This window comes from Prunus mume, linkage group LG6, assembly GCF_029339155.1.
Source record: "Prunus mume cultivar Tortuosa linkage group LG6, ASM2933915v1, whole genome shotgun sequence".
In the NCBI taxonomy this organism is placed as follows: Eukaryota; Viridiplantae; Streptophyta; class Magnoliopsida; order Rosales; family Rosaceae; genus Prunus; species Prunus mume.
The window spans coordinates 3,694,132-3,707,949 of record NC_142703.1 but is presented as its reverse complement, the minus strand read 5'-3'; the positions used below and the strand labels follow the sequence as shown (position 1 = coordinate 3,707,949).

The 13,818-nt window shown below is 38.1% G+C and overlaps 4 protein-coding genes and 1 pseudogene across 4 annotated transcripts; 3 read left to right on the top strand and 2 right to left on the bottom strand.

Annotated features, from left to right (window-relative positions):
• Positions 1–637: 637 nt before the first annotated feature.
• Positions 638–2,144, bottom strand: LOC103336531 (glycine-rich protein). The gene is made up of 3 exons (XM_008239581.3): positions 1,908–2,144; positions 1,270–1,468; positions 638–928 (listed from the first exon to the last, which is right to left on the bottom strand). The coding sequence occupies exons 1-3, from the start codon at positions 2,074–2,076 to the stop codon at positions 835–837; spliced, it is 462 nt and encodes a 153-aa protein (XP_008237803.1). The 5' UTR covers positions 2,077–2,144; the 3' UTR covers positions 638–834.
• A 185-nt stretch (positions 2,145–2,329) lies between these two features.
• On the top strand, positions 2,330–6,664 carry LOC103336530 (P-loop containing nucleoside triphosphate hydrolases superfamily protein). The gene is made up of 9 exons (XM_008239579.3): positions 2,330–2,820; positions 2,937–2,999; positions 3,381–3,458; positions 3,681–3,901; positions 4,395–4,467; positions 4,604–4,888; positions 5,299–5,442; positions 5,600–5,650; positions 6,440–6,664. The coding sequence occupies exons 1-9, from the start codon at positions 2,518–2,520 to the stop codon at positions 6,509–6,511; spliced, it is 1,290 nt and encodes a 429-aa protein (XP_008237801.1). The 5' UTR covers positions 2,330–2,517; the 3' UTR covers positions 6,512–6,664.
• A 127-nt stretch (positions 6,665–6,791) lies between these two features.
• LOC148915862 (putative fasciclin-like arabinogalactan protein 20) lies at positions 6,792–8,148 on the bottom strand (annotated as a pseudogene).
• Positions 8,149–9,558: 1,410 nt separating this feature from the next.
• LOC103336557 (serine/threonine-protein kinase 54-like) lies at positions 9,559–11,573 on the top strand. Its single transcript, XM_008239612.2, has 6 exons — positions 9,559–9,953; positions 10,066–10,184; positions 10,295–10,443; positions 10,605–10,779; positions 10,915–11,049; positions 11,160–11,573. The coding sequence occupies exons 1-6, from the start codon at positions 9,701–9,703 to the stop codon at positions 11,361–11,363; spliced, it is 1,035 nt and encodes a 344-aa protein (XP_008237834.2). The 5' UTR covers positions 9,559–9,700; the 3' UTR covers positions 11,364–11,573.
• Positions 11,574–12,407: 834 nt separating this feature from the next.
• On the top strand, positions 12,408–13,583 carry LOC103336529 (RmlC-like cupins superfamily protein). Its single transcript, XM_008239578.3, has 2 exons — positions 12,408–12,700; positions 13,196–13,583. Exons 1-2 carry the CDS (start codon positions 12,486–12,488, stop codon positions 13,398–13,400), a joined length of 420 nt encoding a protein of 139 aa, XP_008237800.2. The 5' UTR covers positions 12,408–12,485; the 3' UTR covers positions 13,401–13,583.
• The last annotated feature ends 235 nt before the right edge of the window (positions 13,584–13,818 follow it).

Here is a 13,818-nt window from a genome sequence, read left to right as displayed (position 1 = left end):
ACTGTTTTTTCCCCCTTAGGTGTTTAAGGTGAGAGTGAAGATCATCCGGTAAAATCCTCCATATTTTTTCTTGGGTAAATTACATTGAGCTTATTCTGCTGTTACTTTAAGTTTCAGACCCTTCAATGTCAATTTTACTCTCTTTTTGACACGGAAAAATAAAGCCTCTCAAAGGTGTCAGTGTTGGTAATTTACTTGGGTAATTTTGATATTTCAGCAATGCAGATTGTTTGATAAGAGAAGATTGTTTGTTGTGATACCTTGAATATCAATTTGGTTACACATTGGGAAGGATTCCCTGTCAATGAGGGAAAGGATATCGCCCCTTTGTGTATCGACGACGACCTCAACGTTACAAAAGATCAAAATTTGTATCTTAGAAATTTTAAGATAAATGGCATTTTCCAAAATTTGAAGTTAGATTTTGCACACAAATGAGCATTCTCAGACAACAACAAAAAAATTGGTCAGGATTTTGAGGAATAAACTATTCTATTTTGCTATACATTCTTTCATATGTTTACAAATGTTCTGTTGTTTAACTTAAAGTAAAAGACATAGATCTAAAATTGTACAATTCATTCTTTCTTTAGAAGCGCACCTTTCTTTCTCATTTTTATTGCACATTTAAAAGACATAGATCTAATCATTTTAAGCGTTCATTTCAAGAACTGTAGTCTATAGAGAAGATTATAGACAAGTAATGCGAGAAAGACGGCGTTTTCTCGCAGAGGAGAGTACTAATAGACCTTAGCTACATAGCAGTATTTAGTAAATCATAATCAGTTCAAATCTACACTAACAACTCAGCAAGCTCAAGTCACAAAAGAGAACTCATCTTCTCCACTTGTCCATTTCTCTTGTAGTAGCTCTCACAAGTTTCTTTGTATTATCAACAAGCTCCTCAACAAGTGCACCAATATCATCCCTGACGAAAACATACGAAAAATGAATATCCCATGTAGATACTAATACAATACAAATGAGGATTAGAAACTTGAACAGCCGGAAAAGTATCCTATAAAATGGTGATTTCAAAACAAATTTTCAAGTTTCTGCATCATTTGGCAACTTGTTGGATAGAGAAGGTCCTAGTATTGCCCGTCAACAAATAAATCAGATTGAAGTTGATTTACACTTTTACTGAACAGAACAAGGTTACATGGTTTCTTTACATTAGGGTTTATTTTCTATTTTTCAAAAAACAAAACAAGAAAAAGAAAAGTCCTCTCCCCAGAAAATATTGACAAAGGAAAACAGCAAACTTACTGAGTAGGCAGATTTCCAGAAGCACGAGAAATGCCAACATTTGCTCCTTGAAAAAGATTGCCAACATTAGAGTATCTCCGATGGTCATCATGAGCAATGCCCTTGCCGAGGCCGTAGCCGAATCCTAAGCCGACCCCACATCCAGCACCAAGGCCAAAGCCAACTTGTAAGCCAGGAATCCCAGGACCAAATCCTAAGCCTAGAGTTGGTTTTTCAAAAGCAAAACCATATGTGTCATTAAACATAACACAAACACATAAAGATGAATAAGAAATGATCAAATGATCAGATGATCACTGCCACTGTGTTGATAAAATCGAGTGGTGCAGGTGCAGCTAGAAAAGAATTGCATCGGGTAGCTAGCTCTAGGCTCTCTAGCTGTATAAATGATCACCTCACTCAGTGATTCAAGGACTGCTTAGCTTAACGACCTAAATTTCAAGTTGCCAGACAATTAATATGCTGTGCGCCGGTGCCCTAATTAAATTAAATGGACCCAAAATTCTATATTCTATACAAACCTAGGCCTGGCAGTGGCAATTAATTGATTGGCAGTCTAACCCTAAATTAGGATATACAAACAGAAAACTCAACTCAATTCAACGTGAGAAGATGAGAGAGAAAGAAGAACCAAGTACCGCCGAGGAGGCCGACGCCGAAGCCCAAGCCACAGCCAACGCCGACACCAAAGGCGGGACCCACCTTCCCAAGTTGCGGGGATTTGATAACTGGAAGCTTCCACAGCAAACCCTTGCCCTCCTCCTCATCCCTTTCCTCTCTATCTCTGCCTCCCCTGCCCATCATCATCTCCTTCTGTGTCTCTCTCCTCTGACTCACACGCTCTCCTCTCTCTGTTTCTGTTGGGTCACTGTGTTGTGTTTCTTTGTCGTTTTGAGCTCCTGAAATGGTTTGGTTTGGGCCTGCCTAAGGAAAACACAATTCCAAATTAGGAACACCCAAAATAAAATTGGGTTGCCCATTAGGCCCACAATTTCAATTTTGAACATACAAATAAAATTCAAATAAAATTTTCAAGTTATAAAACATTTTCTTACCCTTCAAAACAAAAAATAAAAGAAAAAGGAAAAATAAGATTGTATCCTATTGTATATCCCTCCCCAGTTGCCGCCAGTCAGCCAGGCCCAGCTAAGGTGAAAAGGGCTGTGGCCTGAAGAGCAGAGTGATTGAAGACCAGAGGGCAGAAGAGAAGGGAAGAGCAGAGGCACAAGCGGCGGCAGCAGAAGCAGGATGATGAGTCATTGTCATACTAGCTTGTGGGCAAACCCAAACCCGGTGGCCGTTGCGAGAGTCACAAGTTTGATGCGATTGAATTTGAAGAACAAGTTGTACTACAAGAAGAAGAAGAACAACATATCCTATTCCTATTCCTATTCCTACTCCTATTCCTTGTCCCTGTGCTCCGCGGGATTGAGAGCGCCTATGGGTTTTGGCTACAGTTCCAGTTGCTTTGATGATCAACATCAGCAGCAACAGCAGCAGCATGATGTTGTCGTCCAGGATGATGAGGACGATCTCCGCTCCTTGTTGCAGGTCTCCCTTTCCGTTTTTGTCGTCGCCAAATTCTGTTAATTTCTTGGCAGGCGTTCCTTTTCAAGTTTCACTCTGCAGATTCTAAAAATTTAAGTCTTGTTTCCTTTGTTTTGCAGATTCTTCCACATGATTTACACGAAAATCTTCTCCATGAGCCCAAAAGAGCTAGGCTCTTAGAGGTCTCTCTATCTCCCTCATTTTTCTTATGTCTAGGATAGGATTCAGGCTCAATTATCATTGGAATTGTCTGTCAAGTATCGACTAGTCCCTATCTATCCACTGCTCAGTTTTATGAATCACTTGTTTATCTTCTTCAACTGCAATACAATTATAGAAACACCCTGCCTCAGTTAAACTTGTGTATCTCTAGTTGACACACTTGATGATGCAAAGGCAAATGCAATCGCAAACTTAAAACAAAGTTTTCTTTAAAGGGAGCATTTCTCAATTCTCCCACTTTTTTTATCTCTTTTGCATTTAGATAGCCTGTGTTTTTCTGGTTATTTATTTATTTAAATATTATTACAGAATGATTATCCGATGCTTTATGTATGCCATAGGTTATATTGGATTTGGGTCGTATGCCGGAAGCACGCTATCTTGGTGAACTTGGTGGCCAATATTTAAGGAGAACAGTGGTAAAGCCACACTTTTGGGATTATAAATTGTTTAAGTCTTCCACTTCAATTAACTTTCTAGGGTAGTCAGCAACTTACTTGCAATGAATCAAATAGTACAGTGAATGGTATGCTACACAGGCCTCCCTCCCCCCAACACATGCCCCCACACCCACACTATTTTAAAGAAAAAAAAAATCTTCAGTGGGATTTACTGATGTTTTCAATATGGCTGTTACCCAGGTATCGTTGGAAGAGTTGGAGCATGCTCAAAATGCTATTGGAGATTTTGGGGGGGATAACAGAGCTGGCATTGAGGGTACCTTGCATAGAATATCAGCTATTAAGAGTAGAAAAGGGCTGATAATTGGATTGACTTGCCGAGTTGGGAGGGCTGTAAGTGGTCAGATTGACATGGTTTATGATATGCTTCAATATGAGAAGAGCATCTTGTTTGTTGGAAGGTATGTAATCTGTTGTCCTGGTAAACATGTGCTACAATGGGAGCAGTTGGGTTGTTGGGTAATGGCATATAAACAAATCAAACCACCATGTTGTGTCCAGCACAGCCTGCACATGGGCGTGACTGGTTTCTAAGGGGATGAGTAGTTGAAATAGAATAAGAGATAGCTTTAACTGCATCTGCACTATATCTATCATTCTTTGGATCTTAAGAAATGACATCATGAGATCTTGTAATGCCATTCCGGCTTTTGCCAATGTCAAATGTGGTTTTGTACCTCCCTGGTGAACTATGGCTCAATAAAATAATGAAACAGGAAGAGTTTGGATATGGCAAAGATCACTGTGAACAGTGAACATTACTGTGACTCAGTAAAGAATCTAATAACTTATTGATTGATATGGGATTTCCAAAAATGTGCTTGTAATTATTAGCATGTTTCTAAACTATGTGATATATAATTCCTTAGTGGTGATGTCCTTCAATTTGTCAAGGCCTGGGGTTGGCAAGACCACTGTATTGCGAGAGATTGCTCGTGTCTTGTCAGATGAATTTCACAAAAGAGTGGTAAGTTGAGTTTTTTGTCTTCTTCTTATATTATGTGGTGCCAACTCCCTCTCTCCCTCCTCTCTCTCTTCTGTTATAAGTGTTTGCATCTGTATTTCAACACATGATTCAAAGAACACTAACACTACTGGGACAGGTAATCATTGATACAAGCAATGAAATAGGAGGGGATGGAAATATTCCACATGCAGCAATAGGAGGAGCACGGAGAATGCAGGTAACAGAACCATCTATGCAACACAAGGTTATGATAGAGGCAGTAGAGAATCACATGCCTGAGGTGATCATTGTTGATGAGATCGGCACAGCAGCTGAAGCTCTTGCTTGTCGCTCGATTGCTCAGAGAGGGGTCATGCTTATTGCTACTGCTCATGGACAGCAGCTTGAGAATATACTAAAGAATCCTACTCTATCTGATCTGGTTTGTTCTATTGTCTTCCCCTTATTGCATATTGGACTGTCCTAGATAATAGTAAATGAAGATCGAAATCGTTATAAGATCTAGTAAATTAGAGTAATAAGGGAACCACTGATGAGCTGGTCACCATGGTTAATGGCCTTGTACGCATCAATATTCCAGATTGGTTATTGGTATGCAAGTTCAGAGTAATGTGTGAAGCCAGTCAGGATTTAATTAATATGTCAAATGATTTTGAGGGTCTTGTGCTCTTATACTCCCTTTCTTGCTAATATGTTGTGCAATTAAATTGAAGTTGCAGCCCAACAAGTTATAGAGAACAACCCCCATTGGCCGTGCAATGTGAAATAAATAATTTGATGCAGGATTGTTTGGTAAAAGTTACACTTCCAAGTTGTAATTTCTGTTTTCAGGTTGGAGGAGTAGAAACTGTTACTTTAGGAGATGGTGAAGCCAAAGCTAGAAGATCTCAGAAAACCATTCTTGAAAGGCAAGCACCTCCAACATTTGAATTCTTAATTGAGATGAGACAGCGGCACTATTGGGTTACACATCAGGTGTGTAAATTAACTTATTAAGTGAATTCTTCATATGTAAGTTATTAACTTATATATAAATAAGTTATTTTATTCATATGAATAAGTTATTCTTTAGTTCGTGCAATAACTTTTCACTTATATAATATACTCTTTTCCCTCTACTCTCATCCGGCAGACAGAAAAGAGTGTAGATATTCTGCTTCGTGGCAAAAGCCCACAGGTCGAGGTAATTCTCTCAGTAGCTGTATATTTTGACATCTTGTGGATTTAATTTGAAGTGTTGTTTTGCATATGGCAATTTACTCCTACTCTCAGATTTTGATATGATCATAACTCTATAGCAAGGAAATTTTCCTTGCAACCAAATTCAGATAAAATCAAGATGCGTAGTTAAAATTATAGAATTTTAACTGTTTGTAAGTATTCACATCATCCTTTTTGTAAGTATTCACATCATCCTTTTTTTATTTTGTTGGTATATGTGCCAAAAAAAGTAGTGGTTTGATTGGCTTGACCTAGTGAGCCTAAACTATAAATCCCTCTGAAGTTTTTAGGTCTCTAAGACATATTCTTGTCCTGTGCTTTATTTTTCTTTTCCCTTTTAGCTAAACAATTGGCCAGTTAAAGGTTTGATATATTGATGACAATTTCATTTTCCTTTGTCAACCCAACAATGTCATATCACAGATAATTGTTTTGGATTTTTTGTTTTTGTTTTGATATTGGCAGTGTGTGATTTAATTGAGCATGTGGCTCTGGAAAACCACCAGGAGGGCTATGTAACTCATGACTACTTGGAATTTGGTTTAGTTGATGCAAGTTATAATCCAAATCATAATTTGCTAGGAGGGAACGCATATTGAAATTACCTTCTTGTGTTTTTTTGTTTGCCAATAGTTGCTTGATTATCATGCAACAGTTTTTTCTTTCCGGGTGGAGTTTTCCTCTATTGCTTTCATTCTGTTTTGCTCTTGAGCTGTGTTAACTAACAACTTTAAACATTTTGATTTTGCAGGTCAGGACAAGGGATAAGAAGTTCAAGGTTGTAATAGAAAGATCAAAGTCATATGACGAGTGTGAGGCTTAATACGTGCTGCATTTTCTTAAGTTTTACAGGAAGATTCCAAAATTCAAATTTGCGGAAACCCTTGTGTTGTTTTTTCCTAAGGCAAGAAGGCTTTGCTTTAGCGAAAAACTCTAAAGAAAGAAAGAATAGAAGAGGCCAGAAGAGCCATTTCCAGATGGTGTGCTCTTTGGCAAGTGCGCAAGATGTGACTGATTAACTTGGCTAGTTTAACAGGGGAGCATTATAAATGGATAGAGGGATGGGGGGATGGAGGGATGCGTGTAGAGATCCTAGGTTCGAACCTTCACGTAATAATAGTAAATAAAAGAGGGTACCCATTTTCGTAGACGTTTAAAAATTTGTCTAAATTATTGAAATGCCCTCTATAACTCAATTTCAGTCCTAGTTTCCCCCCGAAACTCTAAGTGTCCCACTTTCTCCCATGAAATTCCATATATTGTCTCACTTTGCCTAGATTCCATCCAGCCCTAACAAAAGTCGTCAAATTTGCACACTTGAGGCCTATGTGCGGTTTTTCTGGGTTCTTCTGTCCCTGGCAAAACGAAGCCATGGTTGCTCTATTCTATGTGGCACCTCAAGAACCTCACTGATTCCGTGAATCAAAAACCAGCCTTTGTGATACACTTCCGGAAAAATGACCGACACACCATTGAGCATCAACACATCTTGGGATCGAGTGATATTGTTTGTAAACCCCATCAGATTAGTCCTCAACACCGTCCCATCATTGAAACTCACCAAATCGCTCCACAAAAGCCCAAAAGGCACCACATGGCAATGAAAGATGGAGGATTGCTCACTCAAGTTCCCAACTCGGTTCATTAAGACTTGGTCAAAGGAGCAAACACAGTCATCATGGTCTGGTACTTGAAGAAAAACCATGAAATTGCATTTCAAGAAGCGAAGCCATAACGGAGCACCCTTTCGACCTCAGCGCATTCCAAGAACCTGTCAATTTCGAAAATTATCAATGACCCATCATTGAAAATTGGGGAAACGATGATGGGGACGTTGTTGAGTGAGACTATGGGGTCGTAGGCCAAAGTGGTGACGGAGAGAGAGCGGTCAGAGAGTAAAGTTGAGATCTTGGTGCCGAAAGGTAGGGACTTGAGGGCTCAAAGAGAGAAATAAATGAGGATGATGTGGAATTGCAGGAGGTTCAGTGGTGACTGACCGGAGTGAGAGAAGGCGGCGTCGGTGAGGGCGAAAATGGTGAGAGAAGGAGACTGGGAGAGGAGGAAGGTTTAAGAGGCGAGGTCGAGGGTCAGAGCCATGGAGGTGTAGCTGATCTCTGAAAGGATTTCGGCGGTGTTGACGAGGGTTTTGGGGGAGGGCGGAGGAGAGAGAGAGAGAGAACTGAGAGGACGATGAGAGAGCGAAGGAGTTGGGCTGCCGCCATTGTTGGAGGTTGTTCTTCGTTTCTTCGAGTTTGGAGAGGGGTTTGGTTTTGCAAATGAGTTTGGGTGTAGTTGCAGATTCAGAGAGTATCTGAATTTGTAAGGGAAGGTTGTTTTTGGCAGGTTAAGATTTGACGACTTCTGTTAGGACCGGATGAAATCTAGGCAAAGTGAGACAATATATGGAGTTTCATGGGGGAAAGTGAGACACTTAGAGTTTCAGGGGAAACTGAGACTGAAATTGAGTTACAAGGGCATTTTAATAATTTAGCCTAAAAATTTTCATTTTGATATTGTGATGAGAGGAGCGATGAAGAAGCAAAGAGCAATTGACTGTGGGAAAATCCTTGTGCAAGCAAAAAGGAATCCAATGGCTGAAACCATACTCTTGAGTTATGTTTAAGGCCGTAGAGTGCCTTGTGCTAACAGATATATTGACCAATTCATTGATGCTTCCGAATTTAGTAGGTGTATGTATCAGGACGTGTGGAAATTGAGGAGGAAGTATTTCAGCAATCATTAGTGATGATTAATATTGGGTATGGTATTAATTAGCATGATTGGATGCATCATTCTCTTCAAGTGCAACTGGGGCTGGGTGGCTAGTATCAGCTACATTTAAAAGGTTTTATTTGGTCCAATCCAAGAAGCAGCGCCAAGTTAGTGTCTGCACTTCACCATTATTAAGCAGCACTACCCCACTTGAATTTCTTGGATGGAGGAAAAGAGAGAAAACGTCCAAAATCATAAGAGATTTAGAACATATAGAAGGGTTTTGAAAAACAATCATTTGCCATGGTGGAGAGGAGACGAAGGGACCGAGGAGATAGAAATGTTTGTTCAAACTATTATTAGAGAATTTGAATTGAGGGATTTCTCAAATAAGCTTATTTGAGGGATATGTTTATAGGGTCCACACTGCGTTGTATTACAATGATCCGAATCTAGTTTTTAGATATTTCCTCAAAGATCATCTCTACAAAAAATCATTTGAATCTGAAACCATTTGACCACTCAATTAGATGGTTGTTATTATAGCATTTTCTTGAAGCACCGTGTATTTTGTTATCCCAACTAGATGCCTTATGATTTTCAATTTGCATGATTTTAATGAACTTTAAAAATAGAGATTTAAAATTGAATTGTTGAAAAAATATTCGTATGGGACCTAAATAGTATCCCTCAACATGAGTTTTTATTGGTGAAAGCAGGAATTAGAGTTTTCAAGATTATGAGTTTTCCCCGGTATTCGGTGACAAATACAACTAGCTTACTCATATGTGAGAAGCGAAGCTTAAGCCTTAGGCCAAGGGTGCAACAGATGTGAGTTGTGTGGTTCCACTATTTTTTTTCCCTTTTAACAAAATAAGATGTATATATACTTTTTATTATTATTATTATTATTTATTTTTTATATGAAAAAAAGATACCACACCATTTGGTGCTTAATCTATTTAATTTTATAAATTTAGGGCTGGATTATCTTCTTAAATAATAAATAAATTTTACTTTTGCACTGCATCTAGTCGAAAAGACAACGTAATATAAAGGTCCATTTTGATATTTTGGGGTCTGTATAAATAAATAGTTGTAAACTTGTAATGCTAGGTAAATGAAGGTAGTGTTCCATTTGTACATGGATTACCATACCATATTAGAAAAGGAAGAGGCCTCGTGGTTCGACTCTATATATACAACTCAAACATCCTAACTCTCATACCTAAAATATATACCCAACCACACCACACCAAACCACAAACTCAAAACTCTCATAAACTCTCATACTAAAGAAATGGCATTGGCAACCAAGATTGACGTGAAAAGTTTGGACGAGCAGTTGGAGAATCTCCACCTGCGCTTTATGAAGAAGAAGAAAGAGTTGCATGACCAAGAAAGCAAAGTCATCAACGTGAGAGACGTGGCGGCCAAAGAAGTTCCTCAAGAATGGAAAATCATTCGAGAGAAACTTGTCGTGAAACAAGTTTTTGCTCGTGGAGGCTTCGGTACTGTCCATAAAGGCATCTACGATGGGCAAGAAGTTGCAGGTATGGTAATTAAATATGTTTACATGCACAAATTCATGTGTATATATATGTGTACATAATTTTTTCGAACTTCACTGAAAGTGTATCTTTTATTTTTTCTTTAATTATACAGTCAAAATATTGGAGTGGAGAGAAGACGGCCGAACAAAAGCTGAAATAGCTTCTTTGAAGAAAGATTTTAGGCAAGATGTTTCTATTTGGCATAAGCTTGATCATCCTAACATTACTAAGGTACTACGACAATGGTTATTTGTTTCTGCTTTTCGTTCTTCTGTCTACACTCTCAAATTTTTATCTTTATTTGTTATTAATTATTTTTCTATAATTTTTTTTGTGATTAGTGTATTGGAGCCACAACGGATAATGATTCAGCCTCTGTTATTACTGAGTATCTTTCTGGAGGAACCCTAAAAGCCTTCATCATACAACACCGGAAAAAGAAGTTGCCTCTCAAGACAGTCAAACGACTGGCTTTTGATCTTGCTAAAGGGTATCTCTCTTTTCCTACATATATTATTTATCTTTGTTGATTTCTCTCCCTAGACCTAAGTAATAGTGTAATATTAATACATACGTTTCTAACATATGTTTTTCAATATATATTATATATGCAAGTATACTAATGATATATGTATATGTGTTTGCATTCAGATTGAGTTATTTGCACTCCAAGAACATTGTTCATAGAGACGTGAAAACGGAAAATGTGCTTCTTGATAAGGATGGTAGGGTGAAGATAGCAGACTTTGGAGTTGCTCGTCTTGAGGCTTCAAATTTAGTAGAGATGACAGGCTACACGGGAACCCCTGGATACATGGCCCCTGAGGTATCAATTAATTTACTTTCTTTTTTCTCTACTTAGATTATAAAGGCTTGCCCTAGACTTTGAATTATATTTTAATTGCAGCAATCTGATCAATACCAAATGTTCTAATTGGATAATATGATGATGATGATGCAGGTCTTGGAAAGTAAACCCTACAACAGAAAATGCGACGTTTATAGCTTCGGCATTTGCTTGTGGGAGATGTATTGCTGCGATATGCCCTACCCTAACATCACGTTCTCCGAATTGACTTCAGCTGTTGTTTATAAAGTATGTAATTTATATTTCCATATTTTTTTCTTTATTTTTTCAAATGCAGCTTTATAATGTAGTCTGAGTGACCCCAAACTTACTATTTTTCTACTTTTGTATTGCTTCAGAATTTGTGGCCAGAGATACCCAAGCATTGCCCAAGCTCTCTAGCCAAAGTGATGAAACAGTGCTGGGATGTAGAACCCAAGAGAAGGCCAGAAATGGAGGAGGTTGTTTCCATGCTAGAGGCAATTAACACGTCAAACAGTGAAGCCTCAATTCGTAGTCATGCTCCTTCGGGTTGCTTCAGCTTCTTCGGCTCAAGACGCTAACAGACTCATTTCAACCCACGTTGTAATATTTAAGTTGAGATTGATGAATTGAATGACAAAAGCGGAGTGTGGTACTCTTTCCTTGACTGGATTTTCCTCCTTTGGGAGGTTTTTTATAGCAAGGTTTTAACGAGGCCACTAATTTACTCCTCTAGTCATCTGATATTGCTGGATGTATTTTAAGCAGTCAATGAAGGTGATTTCAGTTTGATCCCAAAAGAATGACAAAATTTGATTGAACATGTTTATCATTGAAGTTTCAGCACAAACGCAAGTGAAAATGAAAGACAGAACAAGGACAAAAACACACTAAGAGAGATTATAATAATTAACTAAGTAAATGACGGAATTTACTTCATGGTGTCCAAGGGCTGCTTATACCAACTACATGTGATTAATATCTATTGCAAACTACTTCTTGAATAGCTAGGATTAGATTGGTGAGAACAATGCAAAAACACTTGTTGATCCGAGCAAATGAACAAGAATGAATGTGTTTGGCGAGCCTTAGTGCTGCTGAGAGGTGGATGGATGCAGTTCTAGGTCTGGAGTGGCCCTAGCCCTCCAAGATTTTTATCTCTCCTCTATTATATTATATATAATTTATAATAAATAACTTACAATTTAAGTTAAAATTTCCTCTAAAACAAATTAGACATGACTCAATTAGAAATATTTAGCTGTGAACATGTAATTATTGAATACCTAGGTGTTTTATATACTTATATTTTCGACTTCGGCCCCCTCCTCCCCCCCTTCCCTCCCGGTGTTTTATATACTTGTATTTTCTACTTTGACCCTCTCCCCAACTTTACAATTCTATCCGCCTCTGAATGGATGCATGTGATCATGTGAGGGGACATGCTTATACACACATTATACAAAAATAAAATAAAATAAATTGTGAATAAAGATGAGGTATAGTATATATATACGTTGAGGCCAAAAGAAAGGATAAGGCACATGTGGAAGAAAATCGCTAAGACGTGGACACCAGGAAAAGTTATAAAGAAAATACAGAAAGAAAGAAAACTAGTAAGGTTCTGATCTGAAACAAAAGTACCGCTTGAAGTTTCGAGAGAGAGAGAGAGAGAGAGAGAGAGAGAGAGAGAATAATACAATATGGCGTCATTACGTGTTAATAATAGTTTTAGTATATTAAACACCGAACCCAAGCGCTCCTTATTTTCTGCAACAACAGGGAGGAGCAGAAGATCATCATCAGTGAGACTGACAGTAGTAGCAGAGACTATGTCTACTGACAAATTGGGTATCAAAGTTGATAAGAATCCTCCCGAGTCCAGGCTCAGCCAACTGGGCGTCAGAAATTGGCCCAAGTATATATCTCTTCTATTTTCTCTCTCATTTTCCTTTTTTAATATATTTTCTGGTGTCATATTGGGAAGAGATGAGTAAACTTGCTTGTCCGTTGAGACACATACAAGATTGCATCTGTTGGAAAATAATAATTACATCTTTGTTTCTCTGTTGATTTTCTCTTTTAACTTTTTTATTTATTTATATTTTGTTTATTCTGATTATGAGACGAAAAATATATAGCGAGAGGCAATTATTTTCTCAATTACAAGATGAAATGCAATTTGAAAAGTTTAAAGAATTTATTTCTTAGGATTTAGGGAGACTTGCAAAATGAAAAGATCAATTAGTAATAGTAAGTAGAACTACTACTTTTTAGTTCTTGTAATTTTACTCATGCTTTGTTGCTTTGTTGCTTTGAGATTCATATCTTCTCTCTTTTGGTTGGGACATGATATTAATTATGGTTGTGTTGTGCTGCATGCATGGATTATGCATATGCTCTGAGTTAACAGGTGGAGTTGCCCCCCAAGCAAATTTCCATGGACATACAGTGACAAAGAGACTTGCTATCTGCTGGAAGGAAAAGTGAAGGTTACCCCAGATGGGTCAAATGAGTCAGTTGAGATTGGTGCTGGGGACTTGGTGGAATTTCCAAAGGGAATGAGCTGCATTTGGGACGTGTCAGTGGCCGTAGACAAGCACTATAACTTCAGCTAGAATTAATTAATTTTATATAAGCCGTTTGCCTCATTTTGCAATAAATCTATGGGACATATAAATGCATGTTATGTACCATGTAAACCTAGTTGATGATTTGTAAACGATATGCAGCTAGTATGTGCATGTGCTTTTGGACTTGTTTACATATATATACCAAAATCTATGTCCGTTTTTCTAGAATGAGCACTGTTGATGCTCAAATTGGTTAGGCCAAGAATGAGTCCAACTTAGTGATGATGTGTGATGGATGATGGATGAAGGTGAGGACCTTAAGCATGTATGTAAAGACTTGGGCAAGCGATAAATATAAAGAATACAAGATATACGTGGTTCACCCTTAATGAATGGGCTACGTCCACTGAGAAGTGTGTTCTCATTATAATAGTGTATGATTACATTTGTACATTGGGTTGGA

What these genes read in the sequence shown, in the direction of transcription:
- LOC103336530 (XM_008239579.3), top strand. Translation starts at nt 2,518, where the DNA reads ATGATGAGTCATTGTCATACTAGCTTGTGGGCAAACCCAAACCCGGTG. An exon ending in ACTATTGGGTTACACATCAG is followed by an intron (nt 5,443 to 5,599) that starts GTGTGTAAATTA and finishes CTCATCCGGCAG; the next exon opens with ACAGAAAAGAGTGTAGATAT. An exon ending in GCAAAAGCCCACAGGTCGAG is followed by an intron (nt 5,651 to 6,439) that starts GTAATTCTCTCA and finishes TTGATTTTGCAG; the next exon opens with GTCAGGACAAGGGATAAGAA.
- LOC103336531 (XM_008239581.3), bottom strand. Translation starts at nt 2,076, where the DNA reads ATGATGATGGGCAGGGGAGGCAGAGATAGAGAGGAAAGGGATGAGGAG. An exon ending in CGGCGTCGGCCTCCTCGGCG is followed by an intron (nt 1,469 to 1,907) that starts GTACTTGGTTCT and finishes AACCAACTCTAG; the next exon opens with GCTTAGGATTTGGTCCTGGG. An exon ending in TCTGGAAATCTGCCTACTCA is followed by an intron (nt 929 to 1,269) that starts GTAAGTTTGCTG and finishes TGTTTTCGTCAG; the next exon opens with GGATGATATTGGTGCACTTG.
- LOC103336529 (XM_008239578.3), top strand. Translation starts at nt 12,486, where the DNA reads ATGGCGTCATTACGTGTTAATAATAGTTTTAGTATATTAAACACCGAA. An exon ending in GGCGTCAGAAATTGGCCCAA is followed by an intron (nt 12,701 to 13,195) that starts GTATATATCTCT and finishes CTGAGTTAACAG; the next exon opens with GTGGAGTTGCCCCCCAAGCA.
- LOC103336557 (XM_008239612.2), top strand. Translation starts at nt 9,701, where the DNA reads ATGGCATTGGCAACCAAGATTGACGTGAAAAGTTTGGACGAGCAGTTG. An exon ending in GCTTTTGATCTTGCTAAAGG is followed by an intron (nt 10,444 to 10,604) that starts GTATCTCTCTTT and finishes GTTTGCATTCAG; the next exon opens with ATTGAGTTATTTGCACTCCA. An exon ending in CTTCAGCTGTTGTTTATAAA is followed by an intron (nt 11,050 to 11,159) that starts GTATGTAATTTA and finishes GTATTGCTTCAG; the next exon opens with AATTTGTGGCCAGAGATACC.